The sequence below is a fragment of the Hylobates moloch genome, unplaced genomic scaffold (genome assembly GCF_009828535.3).
Source record: "Hylobates moloch isolate HMO894 unplaced genomic scaffold, HMol_V3 SCAFFOLD_19, whole genome shotgun sequence".
In the NCBI taxonomy this organism is placed as follows: Eukaryota; Metazoa; Chordata; class Mammalia; order Primates; family Hylobatidae; genus Hylobates; species Hylobates moloch.
This window is the reverse complement of record NW_026652294.1, coordinates 29,620,638-29,646,963: the sequence shown is the minus strand read 5'-3', so window position 1 is coordinate 29,646,963 and position 26,326 is coordinate 29,620,638. Positions and strand designations below refer to the sequence as shown.

Here is a 26,326-nt window from a genome sequence, read left to right as displayed (position 1 = left end):
GCACAGGGTGGCCAGTGGGGACCCTGGGCAGAGGGTCCTGGGAGGCTGAGGACTATCTCTGAGTGTCTCATTTGCAGACTTCACTGGTGGCTCGGCTGGCCCAGGGCCCTGGGAGGGCGGCTCTCAGGTGCAGAGGAGGCTGTGACCACCCCTAGAACACTAATGGATGGGGCCCATCTGTGGACATCCACACCTGCAAAGGGCTCCCCCCGGACCCTTCACCTTGGGGACGGAGCCGGTTCTCCCCTTGGACGGGGCAGGTACTGCTCCCAGCAGCCTGAGTTAGGCGAGGCAGTGACCTCCTTCCCTCAGTATGTGGGGAGCAGAGGCAGCTTGGGCGGCCAGGGCTGGGGGTCCCGGCGCCTCCTGACCCAGGCAGCAGGGAGCTTCCTGGGAGGAGCACCCCCAGGAGCCTGCATGGGGCTCAGAGCAGGACAGGCCCAGGTTCAGGCCCTTGTGCTCAGCCTCTGGGCGTGGGGCTGCTCCTCAGGTAGCGATGGTGGGCGCTGCTTTCCTCCCAGCACACTGACACCTCTCCTCCCAGCTCTCACTGTGACACAGGAACGGGCTGGTGGCCCCTCTCCTGGCCAGGCTGCCCCATCCTGTCTCACTGTGCTGACCACAAAGCCACAGACCACATACTCCAGCCCGTGCCTCTCCTCTGTGGGAGGGAACGGAGGACCCTCCCGCCCAGGCACCAGGGCACCCGATAGGGAAGAGGCCGGCCCAGGTGCTCCTGCAGCCACTGTAGCTCTGCCTCCTGCCCTCCCTCCCAGGACAAGCCTGGCCTCTTACAGGAAAAGCTGAGACCTTGTCTGTCCACCTTGATGGCTCCAAAGACCAGTGACGTCTCCTTGGAAGGAAGCACAGACGGCCAGGCAGCCCGTGGCGCAGCCCCCCAGCCCAGCTGCCCAGGCCGAGGTGCCCTATGAAGAGCAGCTGGGGAGTACCCGGTGGTCCCACCCAGGTGGCCTCAGGTGTGGGCAGCAAGGAGGCTCTGAGCTCCAACCTGCTCTTTGGGGGTCTGAGTGGATGTCTCTGCAAAGCGGGTGCTTCAGACCTGGGCCTCCTTGGGGAGCTCTGTGTCTGGCACCTGTGTGGGGCCCGCTCACGAGAACCTGGGGCCAGCCTCCCTACTGACAGCCTGGGCTTCCCCACCGGCCAGGGGAGGAACGAAGGAGAGCCGATGCCTGCCACACTCAGGCGGCCGCACGTCAGATCCGTGGAGGGACTCAGGGCGCAGTGTCTCTGTGGGGCAGTGATATTTAGGCAGGGATGACAGCCCCCCAGAGAGCTGCAGCCAGGCACTGCCCACTCGTCTGGGGCTGGGCTTCAGAGGCCATCCTTGTGGGTGCAGAAGAACCCAGGGGCTCACAGGAGGCACCGGCTAGGCCGTGAGGGCCACAGGCACTGTCTGCTCTGACCCCGGGGGTCCCTGTGCTGGCCCCCGCCTGTCATCCCCACCAGCCTCACCAGCCACAGCCCCTCTCCCAGGACACCACGCCCAGGGAACAAAAGCCATGCTTATCAAAGGAGTTTTTCTTTATTTTTCATAATTTAGCTGAATCAACACAAAATTGAATACTGTAAAACAAGAAAAAAATATGCTGTAACATCTTAAATCTCCCGATCTCTGCCCTCGAAGGTGTGTACACTTGCTTTCAAAAGAAACAGGCGAGGGAGAGGCCGTGAGGACGCCGGCTGGCAGAGGCTGCGGGCCTGGGATGCCGGAGCCGGGGCAGCTTGGGAAGGACCCTTTCCAGGCCCACCCCCTCTGTGATGACAAACCCAACCTCAGCCTCTTCTTTTAGTCCAGGATACAAATGCCTATAAATTTGTGGTGACTGAAAGGTAAATTAAGTCCTCATGGATACTGGAACAGGTCTTAAATAAATGGATTTTCTTTCGTATCTTTAGTCTATGGTTGCTGGAACAGCTTCTATATAGTTATCTTTTTACGTTTTTTTTTTTAGTAGGATAGAACTAGCATAATACTCATGTTAATTGGACTCGTAGGTAGTATACTTCAGCGGGAACTCAGGAAAATGAAGGAGGCTGGCGTACGACGGCCAGGGGAGAAAAACCAGAATTGTCCCTTATTCCTCGGCCCTGCTGGCCCCGCGTGTGCCTCTGCCCAGCGTGGCTTTCTGGACCTACTGACACGAAGACAGAGGACTTCTCAGAACGCGGGGACACAGACGTGGGGAGAAGGGCCGCCAACCGGCCTCGAGGTCTGTGAGTGGCGAAAGGGGCAGGAAACGGGAAACAAAACCCATTGGAAGAAGCATGTTCAAAATATTGTACACTCAGTATTGACCAATACAGAGACCAGAGGGGGAATCAGGAGCCGCCAAACCTGACCCGCGGCGAAGGGAACCCGGCCTCCCCGGGCACGACCGACACATCTGGGACGCCGACGCCACAGTCCTCCACACGCTTCTCCCAGAGTCCCGCCTTCCGCGCCGGGCACCCCGGGGTCCGCGGGGCACCACCTCCCCACCACGTCCCACCCCCAGAGTCTTCAGAAACACACGGGGCTCGGCCCGACTCTCAGGACGGCCGGGACTGCCACGTTAATTGTTAAATAGGATTTTCTACAAATATACAACATATAAAAACTGTTAAATATATAACTTTAGGCTTTGCAAAATACATTTAATGATCTCTTTCAAACAAGTGTTACTCGAGTTTTCTTTGCTTTCTGGAGCTAAATGGAGTATTGATGAGGCAGCAGTCACGGGAGACCCAACATGCTCTTGGCAGATACTGGATTATCCAACTATCAAAAATGGAGCTGTAGAAGAGGCATGTTTAACTGGTTAAAACAGAAAGTGATTTTAGTACGGTCAAGTCGATCTAAGTACAGAGGAATAAAGCGGCCTGTGTTCCCGGCGTCTGCGTGGGGGCCATCGCCGGCCGCGCCCCGGCTGCCTCCCGCAGGTGTGCCACGGCCTCCACGCAGCCAAAGCCCATCCTCCGAGGGTGTGCGGGGTGCTCCTGGGATGGAGGCCTCCACCACGGCCGCCCTCTCTGCTCCGCCGGGGCCACCAGCATGTCTCTGCCACCATCGCCCTCCCGCCCCCACAAGCGACCCCAGGGACCCTGACAGTGAGGGTGCGTCCACGTTCAGATAGATTTTGCTCTTTGGTCTATGGAGTATACTGAAAGTATAAGAAAATAAAAGCAATTCGGACAGTCTGGGGCACAGGAGGAGCCCGCTTCTGTGCCTGACAGTCCCCTGGGGCAGGCGTCGTGTCTCAGGTGGGCTGAGCCGCGGCCTTCTGTGGCTGCCGGAGCCGCCTCCTCCTCCTCATCCTCTGAGGACAGCAGGGCCAACGCCACGGTCGGCAGGGGCTGGGCGTGGCCGGGCTCCCACAGACTGCGTATTGCTGATGCCAGGTGCTGCCCCCCACCTGTGTGTCCGAGTCCGGCCTCCTCGGCTCGGCTGGACAGACCGAAGCTCAGGATGCCGAGGCCTGCGGCCGTCCTTCACGGACCACAGGGAAACGGAGTGGGCGGGCGGCAGAGAATGGGCAAAGTCCGAGGCGAGTGGAGAACTGTGGCTGAGGCGTGGGCTCTCCAGGAAGCCAAGGCCACTCCCGGGGCCCCTCAGGGGCTGTGTTTGTCAGGAGACCTGAGGAGCAAAGAGAGAGAGAGGGTGAGCCTCCTGCAGACACTGCCCAGGGCCACAGGGAACACAGGCTCCTCTTCCCTCCCTGGCTCCCGCCAGCCGGGCTCCTGGAGGGCCTGAAACGAAAAGCTCATCCTCAGTGCTGTGAGGGACATCCAGGCTACCAGACAGTGCCCCCAAATCACCCACCCTTCCTTGTGTCTCGGGAGGGTGGGGCACCCTCTGTGCATGACCTGGAGGGGCTGTCAGCCTCGGCCAGAGCCCTTCCCACCCCTACTTGCCGGCTTCCTTCCCCCATGTGGCCATATCACTTTGCCACTCCCCAGCTCAAGGACCATCTGTGGCTCCCTATTCCCTGTATCCAATTCAAACCCCTCCCAGCTGCCTGGGCCTCTGAGGCCACAGACTGCAGAGCTCATCCAGAACAGCTGCTGCAGACTGGGGGACCTGGCTGCACCCCCACCACGAAGCCACCCTCCCCTGGCATCCATGCCAGGCCTCTACAGGTCTGTGTGCCATTCCTGTGGCTGCCCAGTCAAATGACCACACACTGGGGGATGGGGATCTGAAACAGCAGTTAGTTCTTCTTGCCCAGATTCAAGGTGTGGACAGGGCCGGTTCCTGCTGGAGGATCTGAGGGAGGGTCCACTCCAGGCCCCCTAGGGGTTTCTGGTGCTCCCAGAAATCCTCAGTGCTCCTTGCCTGGGAGACGCATCGCCCTGATCTCTGCCTCCATCCTCACATGGTCCCCATGTCGACATAGCCCCCGTCCCATCTGGCCCCAGGAGGATTCTCTTCAACAGGAGGCAGAGGCCCTGGGGCTCAGCTTCCCCCGACACTCACCCTTTCCCTGGGCCCCAGGCAGCCCTGAGAATCTGCCCTTGAACCAACCTTGGCCAGGAAACTTATCATGGGACCCTGGCCCTGCTGAAAGTTCTGAGCCCACCCTGATGCTGTCTCCCGGGCGGGCACCTCCAGGCACCTGCCCACCTGGGTTAGGCCTCATCTGCCTTGCGTTAAATTCCTTACTCAGCTGGGGCGGTGATGATGAGCGTCTCACAGCTGCAGGGCCTCCCCACATCCCAGGTTCCGTCAGGGCCAGGGGTCATCTCCAGCAGCCTGGCCAGCTGCGGTTCCTGAGCTCCTGGGTGCTGGTCACTGCTCTGGGAACGACCTTGCCGTCACCTTGTCATAGCCTCATCTACCCAACGGGGCTGTGGGATTAGAACCCACACTCAACAGGACCCGAGGCTCAGGGGTGAGGGGGCCTGCCCCAGGGACGGAGCAGCCCCATGGCACACCTTTGAGACAGGGAGCCTCAGACGCCTCCCCAGCCTGGCTTCCTGGAGCTGCCACCATGGCCGTTCTGCCTGTGGCCCAGCCAGCCCTCTCTGCCTGTGGACACTCGTGGCCTGGGTCGCAGCTGGTGCGCCTCCTCACTGCACCCCTGGGGCCTGGAAAGGAAGCTGGCTCTGAGCTCCCCTCTTTTGGGTCACCGGGTGCTCAGTCATCCACAGCCCAAGGCCAAGGCCTGCGTCCTCCAATCTGCAGCCGTTGTTCCAGAACCCAGTCCCCAGAGGGCTCAGAATTGGCCCCAGAGTGAGCTTGCAACCCCCCGGACTGTGGACGCCCAACAAGCTGACATGAACGGTGTGGTCCTGAGCTGCCTGCTTCACCTGCGGGCACCTGTTTGGCCCACACAAGCCTTTCCATCAGGAGTGACCGGAGGGCATGGTCCTGAGCCTGTGGAGCGTGTGTTCAGCTCACATAAGAGGTTTACCCCATGCTCAGACACAAACAACAGAACCAAACCTCCCAGCCCCATTCATCCAGGTCAATGTTACTTTCTCTTCCTCACTAGAAGTTTCCATCTGATGTTAAGGTCAGGAGGAGCCTGCTGTATGAAGGAACACGCTATTCTTTTTTTTTTTTTTTTTAGACAGTCTTGCTCTGCCACCTAGGCTGAAGTGAAGTGGTGCGATCTTGGCTCACGGCAACCTCTACAGCCTGGGTTCAAGCGATCCTCCTGCCTCAGCCTCCTGAGAAGCTGGGACTACAGGCACGCGCCTCCAAGCCGGGCTAATTTTTATATTTTTAGTAGAGACGGACTTTCACCATGTTGGCCAGGCTGGTCTCAAACTCCTGACCTCAGGTGATCCGCTCACCTCAGCCTCCCAAAGTGCTGGGGTTACAGGCATGAGCCACTGTGCCCGGCCTGAACACGCTGTCCTGAATGAAGCCCATACAAAAGGTTCTAGTAAACAGTAAGAGACAAGAAAGCAGCAAGACAGCATGACGACCCCGGTGCCAACCTCCACGGACACCTGGGATGAAGGACACTGTACCTTGGGAAAAACCCAAGTGGAATCAGGGAGACCACTCTGGAAATAGATACCGAATCCCAGCCATGTCCAGGAAGCCTTTGGCTTCTCTCCTGGGGCTGCTCCCTGAAGGTGCAGAGCCAGGTCACAGCCAAGGCCCCTGCGCTTCCTGCACCCCGAGGCCAGGTCCACGAGAAGGGCTGGAGCGGCTGTGGTTGGTTGCTGCTGTTCAAATCACCATGCAGAACATCAGGGACTCAGACTACAGGGCATTCACTCTAGCGATCCCAGCAGGCGTCCTGAGCTGCAGCAGTTCATCTTCACAGGGAACCTTCTCTAGTCCCAGGGCCCCTTAGTTCTTAGGCTGAGCAGCAAAGTGCATTAGGACAGGGCAGGGCCGGGCGGGGCTGGTGACACCATGGTAGCCTCCAGTCCTGCTGGCTCATGGTATCCACTCCCCTGCCCTCCGCCCTCCTGGCTGGTGAACCACTCCTTCCTGGGCTCCAGGGTGTTGAGGCCACTCTGTAGGGTACGGGTGAGGGTCCTACTGGAAGGGAGGTGCTGGCCACCAGCCTCCTGAGGACATGGGGGTCCGGTACCCATCAGGCTGGTGAGCTGCCTGAGGATGGCTGCTGGGGTGGGACGGGGAGCTCAGCAGGCACCAGGCCCCAGGGGTGCGGAGCAGGCCGACCCTCTGCCGAGGGGGCAGGCTGCCATCCCACTCCACCCTGATGACAGGTGATGAGGCCCCTCCGGCTTCTGTCCTATAACAAGGCTGGACTCGGCTGCCACCTGGGAGGAGGCCAAGCTAGAACCCCTCTTCCCAGGGTGGGGGACACCTCCTGGGTCCGAATGCTGCAGCAGCAATTACTATCTGAACATCCGCTTACTCTCTGAGTGTCCCCCTGTGCCTCAGTTTCTCCATGTGTAAACAGGTATCCACTTCATGAGTTAGTGCTATGGCTTGAAGAGATCTAATACAGCCAGCACCATGTCAGCATGTCTCTTTTTTTCTTTAAAAGACAGGGTCTGGCCTGTCACCCAGGCTGGAGTGCAGTGGTGCCATCACAGCTCACTGCAGCCTTGAACTCCTGGGCTCAAGCCATCTTCCCACCTCAGCCTCCTGAGCAACTGGAACCACAGGCACGTGCCACCATGTCCAGCTGATGTCAATGCCTCTTATGTTGAAAATGAGAGTGATGGGTGACTGGGGTGTCTGTCTGCCTGATGATTGTGGTGCTTCCTGAACGGCATGGGGTGGAGGCCAGCCTGAAAGCCCAGAATGCCCTGCATGACTTCACCCAGAGCAGAAAGACAACACTGACAAGGACCAGGCCCAGTGCCAGCCAGAAACCACAAGGACAGGGGCCAGAGGTGACCAAGCTAAACAGCCCAGGCGGATCCTGGGGACACACGCCCTTTCCTTGAGTGGACACTGAATGTGCCCCAGTGAGGGACACAAGGACCCCAGCCCATCGCTCACTGTCTCCTGGAGGCTGCGTCCTGTGTGTGCAGCTCACACACCTCTCTCCCAGGGACAGTGTGCCCCTGTGGGTTTCACCGGTGATAGCTCCCGCTCTGACACAGGAGCTCAGCTCACCAGCCCACCCTCCTCTGGTGCGTGTGTAGTGAAGCGATGCCTCTCAGGACCCTCCTTCCCGTGGTGCTGCCAGGAGAGGTGCCAGACACCAAGCCCCGGCCTGTGGGACCAGGGGCAGAAGAGCCACTGTTTATATGAAATCTTTGGGCCGGTGCTGACACCTCCCGGGCCCCCTCCAAGCACCCATGTGGACCACAGTGGACAGAAGAGCCATCTGACAAGAGGCACCGCTGCTGCCTCAGATGAACAGTCATCAGCTGAGACTGAAGATGGAGTGAATTCTAGGACCTCAGGTCATTTCTGTAACGCCAAAATACAGGGTTGAACCATTGAAGACTATGTCATGTGTGTGCTCAGGTTGAACGCTGGACAGGCCAGCTGCCAACGACAAAGCTGTGTGTACTCATGCTCGGGGTGAATCCTGGACAGGCCAGCTGCCGATGACAAAGCCGTGCCCTGTGCAATGAGCCTGCTCCACCAAAGAGCCAGGACTGGGTAGCAGACTCGGGTTCAGGGCTCAGGGCTGCTGAGACACCCTCACAGGCTGATGGTCCCAGGGACGAGACAGAACCCACCCCTGCCGGGCGCAGTGGCTCATGTCCGTAATCCCAGCACTTTGGGAGGCCAAGGCAGGTGGATCACCCGAGGTCAGGAGTTTGAGACCAGCCTGCCCAACATGGCGAAACCCCGTCTGTTCTAAAAATACAAAAAATTAGCTGGGCATGGTGGCGGGCGCCTGTAATCCCAGGTACTCGGGAGGCTGAGGCAGGAGAATCGCTTGAACCCGGGAGGCGGAGGTTGCAGTGAGCCGAGATCGTGCCACTGCACTCCAGCCTGGGCAATAAGAGCGAAAACTCTGTCTCAAAAAAAAAAAAAAAAAAAGAAAGAAAGAAAGAAAAAAGAAAAGAAAAGAAAAAAAGGAACCCGTCCCCTGCCTCCCAGGGCTGTGGAAGCACAGAGGAAAAGATATTCATAAAGTGCTCTGGAAATGTAAGAAACCACCCAAGTTAGGACCGTGTCGCCGGAAGAGCACGCAGGTTTAGCACCGCTCTCTAACGAGGAGGCTGTGTCTGCAGAGCGACTTTGCCCAGTGCCCTGCAAAGCCCATTTCCCCAAGGCTGCGGGGCTGAGGGAATCAGTGTGGGCTCTACAACTTGACTGGGACCCGGCTCCGATCCCATGACCACACGTGGCATGGCCTGGGGAGGGCCACCAGGTATCAATGCCTCCAGGCCTTCCCTGCTCGCCTGCTCATCTCACGAGACTCCAAAAACATCTCCTTTTCAGGAGGTGAAGCTGCCCAAGGGTGGCCTTCATCTGAGGTCACCAGAGAACCACAGTCTGTGGCCCCCACCTTGGAGCCTGAGTCAGCCACCCTCTACAGAGCGATGTTCAACGCACAGGGCCCAGAGCTCCCCCAGGTCCCCTTGACTCCACCAAGAAACGTCAGGGACTAAGGGCCATCATGGAGCCACCATCGTCCTCGGGGCCAGCCCCTTCCTCATGGCCAAAGATGTGCGTTCTGGGAACGAGGCCACCCCCGTGCCACGGGGCTGCACAAGGGCAGGGTTCAGGGATGGCTCCATCTCGATGGAACAGCCTTGGCAGGCGCCACTCGGAGCTTCCCCGACAGCAAACCCAGCCCTAGGAATAAAACTACGCAGAAAAATTAACAAGTAAAATCCCCCAAACTCATCACGACTGGTGTGATCACTCAAGCCAGACACAGTGTCCCAGGCCACCAAGCAACACTCGGCCACTGTAGGGCAGGTGGGGGAAGGTGGGGGCGTCGGCTGAGGAATGTGCAGACAGATCTTTTGTTCATCCATTAAACATTTATCCATCTGCCACAAACAAGGCGCCTGACTCAGGAGGGCGGCAAAGACGAATGCAGGCAGGGCTCCTTCCCTCAGGGTAGAGGAGCTTCCCCAACACAGCTGGGCTGGCAGATCGGGCACCAGAGACGTCAGCGCCTCGGCTGCCCACAGCGGGGCCAGCTCCCCCATAGTCCGCTCCTGGCCGTGGTACGCCGGAATGAGGACGCACCTGGCAGCCCTCCCCCTCCTCCATGAGCTCAGGAGAGAAGACCGTGCTGTATTGGACTTAGCCCTCTGTTGAGGCTGAACTGTGTTCTGCAGTAACAGACATGAAGATCCTGACCCCATACCTGTGTGTGGGGTCTTACTTGGCAGCAGGTTCTAGCAGACGTGATTGAGTTAGAATGCGGTCATATCAGATGAGGGTGGGCACCACTCCCTTACAGGGAGAAGGAAATCTGGACTCAGGGCAGACACACAGAGCAGCAGGCCCCATGCAGACAGAGACAGAGGCTGGAGCCACGCAGCCACAGCGGCTGCAAGAGGCAGGGAGGACCCTCCGCTGCAGCCTCCTGAGGGAGCACGGCCCAGCAGACACTGTGACCACAGACGTCTGAACCCAGAACTGTGAGAGCAGGTTTCTGTGGTTTGAAGCCACCGGGTGTGTGGCCTTTTGTTCCAGCGGCTCCCGGAGACTCACACAGCCTGGACACTGTGCCTGACCCGAGTGAGTTCTGGGTACGTTGACTGGAACCGGGGGCTGCTGAGCCTGCGTCCCAGGGCTGGGCTGAGGGCGGGACCAGGCAGCACCGCCCCAACATGTCCGCACCGTCGGGGCCCCGCGTGTGGGCTGCATGGAGGCAGCAGAGGGACCTCCTCACACCATCAGTCCCTTGGGCTTCTTCGCACCTGAGGTCCCAGCTGGGGACTCAGCCCTGCTGAGCATCCCAGGTCATCTCTCCTCTTCTAATACACCATGCTGCCCAGTCCACCATAATGCCCGCTCCGCTGTGCTGCTGGCTTCACCACACCACCCGGCCCACCATGTTGCCTGGTCCATTACGCTTCCCGGTCTACCACGTCACCTGGTCTGCCATGCCACCGGGTCCACTACAACGCCCGCTCCACTGCGCTGCCAGCTCCACCACATCACACCACCCGCTCCACCCGTCTCCTGCCCCACCTGCTCTGGCTGGGCTCTTGCTGTGTTAATGTGGGCTCCGACTAAAACTGTGCTTGACTCTGCTGTCTGTGTCCTCCGCTGTGAAGCAGGTTTCTCAACACCAGGACCATCCTCGTGGGGGTCAGTTCTTTTCCCGAACCTGGCAGGGGCCCCGTGCACCTGTGCCTGGTGAAGGATGAGGGGCCTGCAGGGTGGGGCAGGGCTGTGCCTGGTGAAGGATGAGGGGCCTGCGGGGTGGGTCAGGGGAGCCAGTGCAGCCAGACCCCTCCAGAGCCTGGCGGGTGCCTCGACCTCCCCCAGCCTCCCAGCTGGAGCCTCTGGCAGCCCCAGTTTCCCCGTCTGTAACATGGGATAGGAACAGTGTTTACCCCCAACCATGGGGTTCTTAACAACAAAAAAGAAAAACTGTTTAATTTCAAGAGTTCAGCCTAAGAGAGAATGCAGAGCACTTTTTCTATTGCAGATTATAACTCAGAATAAAGAAGAAAAGCCACAGCGACCTTCCTCACCAGCTTCTACAAGCGTTCATCCCGAAGGCTGCCGTGTTATTGCCGGAGCTGCTGTAACCAGGTATCCCCCACCAGCTTGAACAAAGGACATTCGCCGTCTGCAGCCCAGGAGGCTGGACGTCTGGGATCCACAGGTGTGGCAGGGCTGGCTTCTGAGGCCCCTCTCCTCAGCGTGCAGATGGCATCTCTGAGTCTGCACAGGCTCAGCCCTGTGTGTGTCTGTGTCCTCACCTCCTCTTCTTAGAAAGACAGGGTCCTCTTGAATCAGGGCCCTGGACCCCAAGGACCCCACTTAAGCTTCTCTCCTTTAAGGCCCTATCTCCAAATACATTCAGACTGGGGGTCAGTGCTTAAATGTATAGATTTGGGGGATGCCGTTCAGTCCAAAAGAGCTGCTGAGGGGCTGACCTGTGGGCTCAGGGACTTGAGGGCTCTCTCTGGAGTTCATGTGCAGAAAATGCCTAGAGTCCCGCCACCTTCTCCTCCATGCCCGACGCAGGAGGTGCTGGGGAACATGCCGGGTGACTCCAAGGTGCCCAGATGGGGACCCAGGGGTGAGGATGGCTCTAGCTTTGCCGGGTGGGACCCAGCGGTGAGGATGGCTCCACCTTCGCAGGGAGGGACCCAGCGGTGAGGACGGCTCCAGCTTCACAGGGTGGGAACGGGGCAGGGGGGCAGGATCTGGGCTGGGCAGCTCACCAAGGGGCTAGGGTGGAATCACAGACTCCCCACCTCCCAGAGCCTCATTTTCTCCATCTGTGCAGATGACGACCACAGCCAGGGTGATAGGAACATCCAGAGTCCAACACAACAGCACTGTGAGCGCACCTCGGGGACGCTGGGTCTCCGAGAGGAGGCAGCTGGGATCTGCGGCCATGTTCTCATCGTTGCTGCCATTTCTAAGGCTATTTACCTGGCACAGTCCCAGGGTGCTCAGGGGTGAGGGCGGGGGGGGGGTCACTGAGCTCCACCGAGAACAGGGCAATTGTGAGGCCAGCTGGGGGACATGTCCTCAGCACAGTGCCTGCAGACCCTGCAAGGTCACATCGCAGCCACCACATCTCTGTGAACTGCCCCCAACACCAGTGCTGGGCTCTCATGTGTGACTCTCCATCAGGGTGGACATGTGACATGCTGAGCCCATCCGCTCTCTTTGGAATCTGTCCCTGGCTGAGAGCGTGGGCCAGTGACGGTGCTGGACCTTCGCTGAAACGGTTCTGAAGCCACGACGCTGCCACGTGCTGCCACGTTAGGAAGGAGACAGCACGAGGCAGATCCGCCAACTGAGGCCGGGGCACAGCTCCATCCCTGCCCCACTAGTAAGCAGATCCCCCAGTTTTGCTCACTAAGCAGTGGGAAATGGTTACGATTCCTTGCAACCAGAGAGTGAAGGATATTGCTGTGTCTTATCTGCAAACACGCAGGGAGGGGCCTGAGTCTGGAGGCTCTGTGAGTCCTCAGGGCCACGCAGCCAATGCGGGGAGGCTGGCTCTGGGACCAGTTAGTCTGCCCCAGGGCCCCTGCTCCTGCAGCCACCTCCTGCCCTGCCATCCTCCCAGCCAGGGAGGCCGCACGCAGCAGGGTGGGGTGTAGGCTTCTCCTTGGGGCTCCTAGTTAGCAAAGTCACTGTTGGGTCCTGTTAGGAAAAGCCTGGAGCATCCATTCACCCTCTCCAGGGTTGGAGGAGAGGGGCCTGCAGTGTGAGCTCCTCCCTGTGCTAATTAAGAACAAGCCAGCTGGGGTGGGCGTGGGCAGCAGTGTCCAGGAAGACGGGCACTTGGTGGGTTCTAAGTAATCAGCACATTCGGGCACCGAGCAGACTCCCACTTAGAAAGCTGACCTGCGGTCCTAGACAGTCGAGGAGGCAGGGCCCCCAGAGCTTCTGCTGACTCAGCACACTGACGGCCAGATTGCTGCCATAGATCATGGAGTAATCGTGCCTCGCGCCGGGGAATAGAGGGAGTCGTGCACGGCAAATGCACAGGAGGCGCTGTCAGCTCTGAGAGGGAAGGATGGCACCAGGAGACCCGGTCCGTAAGCAATGAAAGCAAGCCCACGACAAACACGGAGAGGCAGACGGAGCCATCACATGCTCCTCCCCGCATCTGCTCAACACTTCACCCTTTATTGGTCATTATTAACCTGAGCAGTGAGCTCGAAGATCACTTATCACCTCTGGACACATCTGGGCTGCTACAGATGTCTAACCTTGTCTCAGCAATTACAGTGCCTGCCACTCACCCGCCCCAGAGGATACAGCACCTGCATGCATGTGTCCTCGGGCTAAAGGCAGGAGACCGCCCTAACCAAGGCTGGGATTAGTGTGCACAGGCATTCACTATGCAGCCCTTCTGTGCCATGAGGCGGAGAGCTGGGGAAGGAGGCAGGGTGGGCAGTGCCAGGGCCCTGGAAAGGCAGGCGTGTATTCTTTCACTTAGCTTTGATAGAACCAGACCGCAGTCTCAACATTTTCTGCAAGTTGCTAAGCTGTAAGAACACATATTTCTTGGTTGGTTAAATAGTCTAGCATACTTCTCTGGGGAAAAAAAAATATTTAATTTAAATATGGGAAAATTATATTTCTGTCTTTCCAATGGTATATTTCCTCTCTCTGCCTCATAGCTATCTTTGGGTCTTTGAGAAGTTCCTAGAAGCTTCCAGAAACTGGGCCCTGGTGCGGGGGAGGGTTCTCAGCAGTGCTGGGGTAGTGGTGGGCTGAAGTTTGCTATTTCTATGGAGCTGCTGCTTTTGTAGATAGACCATGATTTTTCCTTTTTGGAGAAGGGAGCAAAGCATTAAGGTTCATCGTTTTGAATCATGAATACCAGGATCCAGGTGTGATGCTCATACGAGGGGTGGCTTGGTTTATAATCCAGTGGTAAAAGGAGGAGCCGGTGACAATGAATTTGTGCCATCAAGGCAGAGTCCCATTTTGCGACTGAATTCTGAGCAGCAGCAAGGTCAAGGTGCCATGTCGGGCTGCCTGCGACGGCCGATTAACCCTCGGCCCTGAAGATAGAGCCTCAAGTGGCAAAAAACATGCAGCTCCCGAGAGCTGACCCAGCGGCCGCGTGGTCATGCATCATGGAAACTAACACACCCTGCCTGGGGAATGTTGGCTTTTTATACGTCTTAAATTAAAATAACCCGTTTAGGAGTGTGCACATCATGGCCTCTCTCAATTAATAACCTGATTACTGGCGCAGATGGTCTCACGTGGGGAGGCTGTGGTGCAATCACCCGCCACTGGGGTGAGCAGAGGGTCCTGGAGGGACTGAGCTGGGGGGCTCTGTGCAAGGAGTCAGGAGAGGCCAGAGGCAGCCAGATGAGCCTCAGGAGCACAGGTGTGGCCTTCGACCTTCCCTTGCTGTGTGCCCGGAGGCCCAGGAGTGGCTGCCCTGGGACAGATGCTGACTGGGACACCCGCTGGGCTGCAGGGGACATTCTGTGTCTGACCTGGGGGCCCCCATGTGGGTTTGGTGACATCACAATCCATGCAGTGGTACATTTAAGATGTGTGTGTTTCACTGCTGAGAGCTATACCTCAATTTTAAATACAGTGTAGACATTCCGGGGGCTTCTTTCCTTTCCTCCAGTGACAATGAGGCCCTCCCCATGCTGGGCTCCCCGTGCTCGGCTGGCAGTTCTGCAGGCACTACCCTGCTCAAGAAGGAAATTGCACATTTGGCCCCGGCAGCCAGGCTCACTGCAGCGGGCCACCCATTCTGTCCACTCCAAAGGTGGGTTCCTGGACTCAGCCTCGCTGAATTCTAAATGAGACGACCCACGATCGCCCTCATGTCCAAGGGAGGCCAGAGCCCCCCCCCCCGCCCACAGCATCCCCCAGGGAAGGCCCCCACACAGGCAACCACAGGAGGCACAGCAGGGCTGCACAGTGACCGCAGCCCTCACTCATCACTCGGCATCTCATGCTCGGTCCAGCTCAACCCCATCTCTGACCTCGGTCCAGCTCAACCCCACCTCTGACCTCAGAAGCTGCAGCTCCCTGGGAGGTGGAAGCCGCTGTCCCTGGCCGCAAGGCTGCCCATTTGCCCTGCGGAGGCCCGGGGGCCGTTGTTCACACCTGGAGCCACAGTCACATCTAGGGCTAGGGAACAGGGCTGGCATCCCCATCCCTGAGGCTGCACTGGCCTTGGGAACCGCCCGCCTCTCAGGCAACATCAAAGGGCGTGTGAAGGACGTGGCTCTGACACTTCCAACCTTCCCCTTCCATGCCGTGCCATGGTACAGCTCTGAAGCTCCGTCCCTGTGCCCAGGCTCACCCAGCACAGTGTGTGGTGCCCTCTCCCAGCCCCAGGAGAAGACCCCAGCTGGCATCAGGGGCGACCACAGTGTCTTGGCGACTGCAGCTCCGCAGCCTCATTCAGTTGTGAGTTCATGGGTGGACAGCATTGAGGGGACCAGGGACAGCAGGGCAGGCTCAGGGGCGCTCCTCAAAGGCAGCTTCAGAAGCGCCTCCCACTAGGGCAGCTCGGGGTCCCTAAGGTCAGGTGCTGCCCTTGAGCTGTGGGGCCAAGTAGCTTCTGAAGCTCAAGGTCAAAGCCCAGCCACATTCTCAGGCTCCCTGTCTCATGGTCTTCGCCCTGTGTCCACGTTCAGGACAAATGGCCAGTTGGGGTGGGACAGGCGTCTCTGTGTGGCCAGGTGTCTGGCCTCTGAGCTTGACACGGGGCAGAGTCCTCACATCAACAGAGGTCAGGAGAGGGGCATGGTGGCCTTGCTAGGGAAGCCCCCACCTGCAGCTGCTGTGCTGTCAGAGCAGAGCCCCTGGGGACCAGGGGAGAGCGACGGGTCAGAGCCTTTCTGCCTCAAATACCAGGCTATGCCTAGGTACCTGTGTGCTGCAGTTTTATTGAGATATGATTCACATACAATAAAATTTGCCACTTAAAGTGTCAATTCAATGGTTTTAGCATATTCCCAGAGTTGGGCAACCATCACGAAAGCCAACTTTAGGACACCTTCATCTCCCCAAAAGAAATGCCATACCCATCAGCAACCACCCCCCAATCTCCATCCTGGGCCCTGGCAGCCACGGGCCTTCATTCAGCCTCTGTGACCTTGCCTGTTCCGGGCGTTTCACATCACTGGGCTCCGACAGGACAGACTTTGGTGACTGGCTTCTTTCACTCACTCAGCGTCATGTTTCCGAGGTTCATCCGTGTTGCCGGTTCATCAGAACGCCATTCCTTTTTAAGGCTGAATAATATTCCAGTCATGGCTGTATATGAAGGTGTTTTTCCGCGAGTCCCCTGACGGACCCCTGGGCTCTTTCCACTTTCTGGCTGTTGGGAACGGTGCTGCTAAGAACAGGCGTGTACAGGTTTGTGTGCGGACATGTTCTCATTCCCCCTGGGGGGAGGGACTCTATGGACCCTAGGAGTGCGATTCTTTTTCCTCCTGGGGGGAGGGATTCCGTGGACCCTAGGAGTGCGATTCTCATTCCTCCTGGGGGGGAGGGATTCCATGGACCCTAGGAGTGCGATTCTCATTCCGCCTGGAGGAGGGACCCTAGGAGTGCGATTCTCATTCCCCCTGGAGGAGGGACTCTAGGAGTGCGATTCTCATTCCCCCTGGGGGGATGGACCCTAGGAGTGCGATTCTCATTCCTCCTGGTGGAGGGACCCTAGGAGTGTGATTCTCATTCCCCCTGGGGGAGGGACCCTAGGAGTGCGATTCTCATTCCCCCTGGGGGAGGGACCCTAGGAGTGTGATTCTCATTCCCCCTGGGGGGATGGACCCTAGGAGTGTGATTCTCATTCCGATGGAATTCTCTTGGGAGGACTTTAGGGTGGTTCTCATTCTCTTGGGAGGAACTATGGACTCTGAGTGGTTTGTGCCAAACTGTCTTCCAAAGCAGCGTGAGTACAAATCTCAGATTCTCTCCACAGAGTGCCTAACTGCTTTCTGCTTTCCAGAGAGACTGGCAGATCTTCATTCCTATTAGCATCCTTTAAGTCATCTCAAAAGGAGATCAGATAAAAATCAAACAAATGAACCTGAGTGGCCTCTGTGTGGGTGTTTTGGTCGCCTTTCTTGACAGTGACTGTCTCTGCCATTTTTTCTGGCTGCTTCAATTTCGTATTTTGGGAATTCTCTATTTGCGGACTTTGCCCATCTTCCTGTGGACTGTGCGTCTATCACAAGGTTATGAGACACGGTCGCCAGCTGTGATCCAACTCCTGCTCCCCACGCTGTGATCTGCCTCCTAGCATCATGTATGTGACTGGACTGTCCTACGTTTGAGGTTGTGAGGTCAGTCAGGGTGGCTGGAGGAGATCGGGGCTCCAGCTCCCAGCTCCTGGGTAGGAGCCCAGCTCTGCAGCTTGTGGGTGGCCTTCAGGACGTTACTTAGCACCTCCGTGCCTCCGTTTCCTCATCAAAGGGGATGAGAACAGTCTGCAGCCCACGGGCAGCTGTCGGAATGAATGAGTTAATCTACCTGAGTGCCTCGGTGCACAGGGTCAGGCGTTTGCTGTCATCACGGGTTTCTCCGATTGAGTTTACAATCGCAGTGTTCTTCCTCACACCACACGCAGGTCAATGTTCCCCTCCACTTCCTCCTGGTCATCTCAGAGCTTCCCTGTTATCCTTTACTCTGCAATCCCGGGGGAATTTAGTTTTGAACATGGTGTGAGGTAACAGTCCAACTTGGGTTTTTCCCCCCAAATCCAAAGCTGATTTTCCCAGCACCTGCTGCTGGGGACCCTGTCTCATCCTCACTGATTTGAGATGCTCACTGCATCCGTATTCACCTCTCAGAACACGTGGGTTCATTTCAGGGCTGGGCTGTTCACTTGGTCTCTTCTGTGCATCAGAAAACAGCAGTCAGAAGAGCTAAAAGAACATTTTAGCATTTACTTATGTGCTGGGACTTTGCCAAACATGGTCCTTGTGTTAACTCCTGAGGCAGGTCAGTGGTGGCGCCCAGACTTGGGCCAGGCAGGTGGCACCAAAGCCCAGAACTGCTCACGCACTGCCCAGAGCCCAGACGGCTACTCTCCTGCTGTTCACACACGTGTCTACACCAGCAGGACGAGGACACCTGGGTGAGTCTTCCATTACAAAGTCTTCTTAGATGCCCGAGACTGAATTACACTCTGGGATAAAATATAAAATCATCTTGTGAAATTCTGAAAACCCATGGGAAATTGGATTCAAATCTTACTAAATGTAAAGATTAACTTTTGAAACAACAGCCGGCCTCACGACGTTTCGCCCTCCACTCCTCATGTCAGTGTCTACGGCATCTTTCATTTGTTCCAGACTTTTCTCATTTCTCCTTGGAAGTCTTTACATTTTATACGTGTGCCAACCATTTGTTACTCATGTTCTTTCAAGTTACTTTCTGTTTTCTGCTGTGATCAATAGTCTTCCCCTCTCATTTATTTCATATATTTATTGTAATTAAATCATTACAGTTTGAAACACGTGCTTGGAAGTCAGCAGCAATGGTTTTTGTGTATGGTACCTCCCTTTTTTGCATATGCAGAGTGGATTTCTCCTCAAGGTGACCAGCAAATTCACCACTTTCCCATCCTGATCAACACGGCGCAGGCGGCTGCCCATTCCAGCTCTTGGCAGGTGGGGCTGAAGAACTTTTATTCGTCTGGTCCAGGGGTTGGCAAACTTGTGCTGCAAAGAGTCAGACAGTATATGCATTTGCAGCTCTGGAGCCATAGGTTCTGTTTTTTTTTTTTTTTTTGAGACAGAGTCTCGCTCTGTCACCCAGGCTGGAGTGCAGTGGCGCGATCTTGGCTCACTGCAAACTCCGCCTCCCGGGTTCACGCCATTCTCCTGCCTCAGCCTCTCCGAGTAGCTGGGACTACAGGCGCCCGCCACCACACCCAGCTAATTTTTTGTATTTTTGGTAGAGACGGGGTTTCACTGAGGTCTCGATCTCCTGACCTCGTGATCCGCCCGCGTCAGCCTCCCAAAGTGCTGGGATTACAAGCGTGAGCCACTGCGCCCAGCCAATAGGTTCTGTTTTGCCACTGCTGAACTCTGCCGCTGTGGCTCCCACCCATCTGTAGACAATGTGTGAACGAACACACAAACGGATGGGCCTGATTTGGCCTGCAGGCTGGAGTTTGCTGAACACAGATCTACACCACAGACTGGGTCTGTGAAAACTTTAACATTGGATACAAGCAGAGAACTTTCTGTACTCATACTTGGTCCAGTTTACTGAAATATTATTAGTTTCCAAGGCATTTCAGCTAATCTCTAGAGTTTCTGAAGCACCTGCTTACCTCACCTGCAAGTAACAAGGACCATATTTTCTCATATCACACACTGATGCGATTGCATTCGCCGGAATGTCCAAAAAGTCACCATGCAGGACGCCCCTGAAGGTTCCATTTGAAGAGACATAGGGCAACTTGCCCATGAAGGTTCCATTTGAAAAGACATAGGGTAACTGGGTTCTGTGTCCCAAAATCTCAGAGCTGGAGGCTCCCTGGAGGGGTTATGGCTGGGGCCTGGCTGAAGCACATGCTGGCTTGGGTTTCAGATGGATGCTGGTCCCTGGGTGGGCCTGCCCTACCCTCCAGGCTGACTGGGGGTCTGTGGCTTTTGGTGCTTTTGCTCATTTGATTTGCTTTTTAATGAGTAAGACTGTGTCCCTTAGTGACTTTCCCAGCATCTATTGAATTAGAAGACTTTTTAAAAGATTCAATCTGGTGATATAGCCATTCTACCTGATTTTGAAATACAGGCATACCTCAGAGACATGGTGGGTTCAGTTCCAGACCACCGCAATAAAGCAAATATTGCGATCAAGTGAGTCACACAAATTTTTGGTTTCCCAGTGCATATAAAAGCTATGTTTATACTATACTGCAGTCTACTAAGTGCGCAAAAACATTATGTCTAAAAAAAGTACATACCTTAAAAATAAGTTAGTGCTAAAAATGCTAAGGATCATCTGAGCCTTTGGGGAGTCGTCATCTCTTTGCTGGTGGAGGAGGATGTGACAATTTCTTAAGACAACACTAACGTCTGCTGCATCAATTGATTCTCCTTTCATGAAAGAGTTCTCTGTAGCACACAATGCTGTTTGAGAGCATTTTAATCAGAGAGAACTTCTTTCAAAATCAGTCAATTCTCTCACACCTGCCACTGCATTGTCAACTAGGCCTATGGAATATTCGAAATCCTATGTCGTCATTTCCACAATGTTCACAGCATCTTCACCAGGGGCAGATTCCACATCAAAAAAACACTTTCTGGCTGGGCACGGTGGCTCACGCCTGTAATCCCAGCACTTTGGGAGGCTGACGCAGGTGGATCACGAGGTCAGGAGATTGAGATCATCCTGGCTAACACAGTGAAACCCTGTCTCTCCTAAAAATACAAAAAATTAGTTGGGCATGGTGGCAGGCACCTGCAGTCCCAGCTACTCGGGAGGCTGAGGCAGGAGAATGGCATGAACCCAGGAGGCGGAGCTTCCAGTGAGCTGAGATTGCGCCACTGCACTCCAGCCTGGGCAACAAGAGCGAGACTCCGTCTCAAAAAACAAAACAAAACAAAAACAAAAAAAACCACTTTCTTTGCTTATCCCCAAGAAGTACCTCCCCATCCATTCAAGTTCTGTCCTAAGATTGCAGTCCAGTCCCCTCTTCAGACTCCACTTCCAAATCGAGTTCTCTTCCTACTTCCACCACATCTGCAGTGATTTCCGCCACTGAAATCTTAAACTCTCTCAAAGCCATGCATGAGGGTTGGATTCAACTTTCTCCAAACTCACGTTAATTCTGATGATTTTGACCTCCTCCCATGAATCACAAATGCTCTTAATGAAATCTAGAATGATGAATCCTCTCCACAAGGTTTGCATTTGACTTTATCTATGACAGCTATAGCCTTATCAAACGTATTTCTTAAAGAGTAAGACTTTAATGTCAAAATTACTCCTTGATCCATGGGTTGCAGAATGGATGTTGTGTTAGCAGCACGAACACAGCATTCATCTCCTTGAACATCTCCATCCAAGATCTTGGGTGATCAAGTGCACTGTCAATGAGCAGCAGTATCTTGAAAGGAATCTTTTGTTCTAAGCAGTAGGTCTCATCGGTGGGCTTAAAGGATTCAGTCAACCATGCCGTACACAGATGTGCTGCCATCCAGGCCTTGTTGTACGTTGTATGGAGGACAGGAGGAGTAGGTTTGCTTAATTCTTCAAGGACCTGGGGTTTTCAGAAGGGAAAATGAGCTCCCATTTCAACTTCAAGTCACCAGCTGCATTAGCCTCTAACAAGAGTCTGCCTGTCCTCTGGTGCTTCTCTCTAGTGGGAAATCTCACAGTTGGTGTCTTCTTGCAATAGAAGGCTGTTTCATCTATATTGAAAATCTATTGTCCGATGGAGCCACCTTCATCAATGGTCCTGGCTGGATCTTCTGGAGAACTTACTGCAGCTTCTCCATCAGCACTTGCTGCTTCACCTTGCACTTTTATGTAGTGGAGACAGCTTCTTTCCTTAACACTCATGAGTCAACGTCTGCTGGCTCCAACTTTTCTTCTGCAGCCTCCTCCCTTCTCTCAACCTTCACAGAATTCGAGAGAGTCAGGGCTTGCTCTGGATTAGGCTTTGACTTAAGAGAATGTTGTGGCTGGTTGGATCTTGTCTCCAGACCATTAAAACTTTCTATCTTTCTTATCATTCATATATTCACTGGAGTAGCACTTGTAATTATCTTCAATAATTTTTCCTTTGCCCTACAACTTGGCTGACTGGTGCAAGAGGCCTAGCGTTCAGCCTGTCTCAGCTTTCGACACGCCTTCCCCATGAAGCTTGATCACTTCTAGCTTTTGATTTAAGGTGAGAGATGGACGCCTCTTCCTTTCACTTGAACACTTAGAGGCCACTGTAGGGTTATTAATTAGCCTAATTTCAATATTGTTGATTCAGAGAACAGGGAGGCCCGTGGAGAGGAGGGACGGGACTGGCTGGTCAGTGGAGCTGTCAGAATGCAGAAAACATCCATCTGTGAAGTGTGCCATCTTACATGGGTGTGGTTTGTGGTGCCCCAAAACAACTGCAATAGTCACATCAAACCTCAATGATCACAGATCGCCGTAACAGATATAGTAATAAAGTTTGAAATATGGGGAAAATTACCAAAACGTGACGCAGAGACACAAAGTGAGCATGTGCTGTTGAAAATATGGTGCTGTCAGACTGGTTCAAGGCAGGGCTGCCACAAATCTTCAATTTGTGAAAACGGCAATATTTGCAAAGTGCAATAAAACAAGGTGGGCCTGCAGCAAGACGCACTTTCGTTGCTCATGGTGGCTCCACTGCACTGCATGTGGCCTCTTCTTTCTTTCTTTTTTTTTTTTTTGAGACAGAGTCTTGCTCTGTCGCCCAGGCTGGAGTGCAGTGGCGCAATCTCGGCTCACTGTAACCTCCACCTCCCGGGTTCAAGCGATTCCCCTGCCTCAGCCTCCCGAAAGTAGCTGGGACTACAGGCATGCGCCACCATGCCCAGCTAATTTTTTTGTATTTTAGTAGACACAAAGTTTCACCATGTTGGCCAGGATGGTCTCGATCTCCTGACCTCATGATTCGCCCAGCACGGCCTCCCAAAGTGCTGGGATTACAGGTGTAAGCCACCGTGCTTGGCCTCTTTTTTTCTTTTAAAGGACTCAGAATTCAGTGTGCTGTTATTTTATGTAGGTGTGAGCAATGTGTGTGCCATGCAGTACTAACACCAGAGGATGCGTATTCCAGGGACACAGATCCCCAGAAGCGGCTGCTGCCCCCGGGACAATGCTGGGTGGGTGTATGCAGTTGCTAGGCTGCTTGCTGGAGGAATCGCGTGCCTGACACGGTGCCTGGCCCACATCACAGATGTGGTCTTTGTGGAAGGAGATGATAATTGACACTTTTTTATCTTTTGGGACACTTTCTAAAATATTTCAGTTCCTAAATATATATTTATATATTTTATATTTAAATTTATATTTATATATTTAAAATATATAAATTTAAATATAAACTTATAAATTTATATTTATAGTTTATATAATTAAAAATTATATATTTAAACAAAATTTCCAGATTTAGTGATTAATACACTAGCTACACATACACTTGTGAATAATTTTTCCTTTGCTCTACAACTTGACTGACTGGTGTAAGAGGCATAGCTTTCAGCCTATCTTAGCTTAGTAATCTGATTCCTCCTTTCAGATTTATATTTGTGAATTTATATTTTATACAGATTTATGTTTATGAATTTATATTTTATACAAATTTATAATATAAATATATTTATATGACTATTATATAGTTACATAAATATATTTATAAATTATATACTAATATAAAAATATATATTTACAAATAAATATAAAAATATTATATATTTATAAATAAATATAAAATATTTTAGTTCCTAAAATAAACTGGATGATTTTCCATACTTTCCAATATTTGGGAAAAGAAACCTGAACGCTAAATATTTTAAGCAGTGTGCCTATTAAAGTATTTCTCTCTGAAAATTTACAGAAGAATATTAACATTTATCTATTCCTTCAGTTATGTATGGTAGTTTTTCCCCTAGAAAAAATATATATTTAATAAAAATTTCCAGATTTAGTGATCGATACACTAGCTATGCACACACTTGTGAATAATTTTTCCTTTGCTCTACAACTTGGCTGACCGGTGCAACAGGTGGAACTTTCAGCCTATCTCAGCCTAGTAATCTGCTTCCTCCTTTCAGAGCTATTTTCTGATATAAAACAATTTATGTAAAGAAGTAAAACCACATTTTTATAGGTTTGTTAAAGGTGCAATGACACACTCTATGCCTTTCTTTTTAAAATTCGTTAATATTTCTTCTCAGCTTTACCAGCTGTTTCCTCTTCTTTGAGGGGAGGGGTGGCTTTTCCTCCCGCTTAAGTTCTTTGTGTTCATTCTTTCTGATTTGAAGATAAAGGCATTTAAAGACGTACATACACTGATGAGTAGCTCTTTCACTGGCTTCTGGCCAGCTGGAGGCGGCTCCTCAGGGCTGGGCTGTGCTCCCTTTTGGGAAGTCAGACTTCCGTCTAAGCTGCAGAGTTTTCTGCTCCTTTGAGAATGAGAGTTGAACAGAAGAACACAGGTCCTGGTGCGCTCCTGGCCCTCTTGCTTACTCCTACTCTAGCTAAGAGCAAGAGGCCCTTCTGCCATCTCTGTGCCTCTTCTGTGAAACTTACCTCCACCCACTGCCTCTCCTCCCTGCCATGCCGCAAGCTGGGAGCTGAGTCTCTGCAGGACTGAGCAGGGGATGCCCCCTGGGTGGGCAGGATTCCACCTCTGCCTGCCTGTGAACCCTCTGATCACCAGTTTCTAGGTCCTACGGTTAGACCCAGGCCTGAGAAAGAAGTCCAGGGCTTTTCCTGCATTACAGGTCACTGTCATAGCTGGGGCTCAGAGCATAAGGCACGGGCTTCCACTCCTGTGAGCCCCAGGGGGCTCTCCCCAGTGCTTTTCAGCACTTATTTGTTTCTTTCTTTAGGTCATGGTGTTATTGACAGTTGTTCTTATTTCCAAAGCATATGTAAAACTGGACACTGGGCAGAGGCTGTGCAAGGAGTGAGTGGCTGCATTAATCCAGAAAGCCACGGAGGCTTCTATGGACTTGCAGGGGAGCCCATCTTCTCCTCTCTCCTCCAAACGCTGGAGAAGCTCGTTCTCTCTGTGAGTGGAGGGTCCCGGGTGTCGGGAGGAGGGAAGCTGCAATCCCCCACTCATCCGGTCCTCCTCTCTTGAAACCTCATCAGTCACATGTCCCTGTGTCCTGTGAGAACCTGAAGCCACATGGCCATGACTACACAGTGCCAAATCCAACCAACAACAAAACAAAGCTTTTGAGAGATGCAGCAATGCAAGCAGAACCCCGGGTTTCTCCTGTTACAGCAATGCAACCAGCACCCCGGGTTTCTCCTGTTACAGCAATGCAACCAGCACCCCGGGTTTCTCCTGTTACAGCAATGCAAGCAGAACCCTGGGTTTCTCCTGCTGCAGCAATGCAACTAGCACCCTGGGTCACTCCTGTTGCACAGCACCAATGACCAGATGGGCAGGGGTTTCCCAAAGAAGAGGCTGAGAGTCTGACTTCATTCTAATGCTGGATTCTAATCGGGCACGTAGACATTCCAGAGTACTCTGGAAGATGCCACATGTGGAAAACAAGAATCCTTTTCCTACACAGAGAACTTGTCTGTGCCTTACATAGGGCAGAAGCAAGCAAGAGGGCCAGGAGCACAGCAGAGCCTTAGAAACCTTTCTCGTCCACCATTTTCCTTTCTTATCATCCCATGAACCTGAAGGGTCAACCGTGGGGGCATCCTTACCCCCTTCTACAGATAAGGAAACTGAAACTCTAAAGATAAACTGACTTCCACAAGGTCTCCCACCCTAGCATGCAGAAGAGCAGTCACTCTTCCAGGCAGGGGGAGGACGGTGGGATCTGACCCAGGAAGTCTTATTGGTACAATGGCCATGTCCCGGGAAGGGGCATGTCAGTCCGGGAGGCGCACAGTGGTTCAATCATGCCCAAAGCCTGTGGAGCCTGAGATTTATATTCCAGTTCAGGAAGAGGTGATACGTGAAGGGACCCAGGGACAGAGCCGCAGTGACAAGGACGCCGGCGCTGACGAACACGACGGGGTAGAGGTGTCATCCAAGGACCTGTGCCACCCACCATATCTTGGGTTTAACAGGGAGTTGACATTTAAAGTAATTTGGATGCAGACACAAATCCTTCTATTTCATTTTTAAAGACTGATCTTTAACAAATGCCCATGCCACAGGTCGTATTTCATTCCCACGGCGGCATGCAGAAGTCATTTGGAAGGGGGTGGCTGACAGAGTCCCGGTATCCTGTGTGCTGCTATCTGGGTCCGAAGAGCTGGGCTGAGAATGAGGCACATTGGGACACACCAGCCAAGAAGACGGCACACACAGGTGCTGTGACAAGGGGACCGGTCTGGCATGATGGGAACCTGGGGCTCAGGGGACAGGCTGGGCACGGGTAGAGGGCGGCCTTGAGGCTAGAGACAGCACCTCACCGTTAGGGTGGGAGCCCTGGCTGTGACTGCCCTGTGGTGTGCAGCCCAGCTGACTGGAGACAGCACCTCACTGTTAGGATGGACCCCCGGCCATGACTGCCCCTGTGGCGTGTACCCAGCTGACTGGAGACAGCACCTCACTGCTAGGAATGGACCCCCGGCCATGACTGTGCTGTGGTG

The 26,326-nt window shown here is 54.1% G+C and overlaps 1 protein-coding gene across 2 annotated transcripts in view; it reads right to left on the bottom strand.

Moving 5' to 3' along the window:
• Nucleotides 1-1,524: 1,524 nt before the first annotated feature.
• Nucleotides 1,525-26,326, bottom strand: part of TAFA5 (TAFA chemokine like family member 5) — a 247,320-nt gene continuing 222,518 nt past the window's right edge. For both annotated transcript variants that reach the window (XM_032139583.2, XM_032139584.1), the window contains exon 4: nt 1,525-3,634. In XM_032139583.2, the coding sequence (XP_031995474.1) occupies nt 3,626-3,634 (9 nt within the window). In that variant the 3' untranslated portion in view covers nt 1,525-3,625. The remainder of the gene's footprint in view (nt 3,635-26,326) is intronic.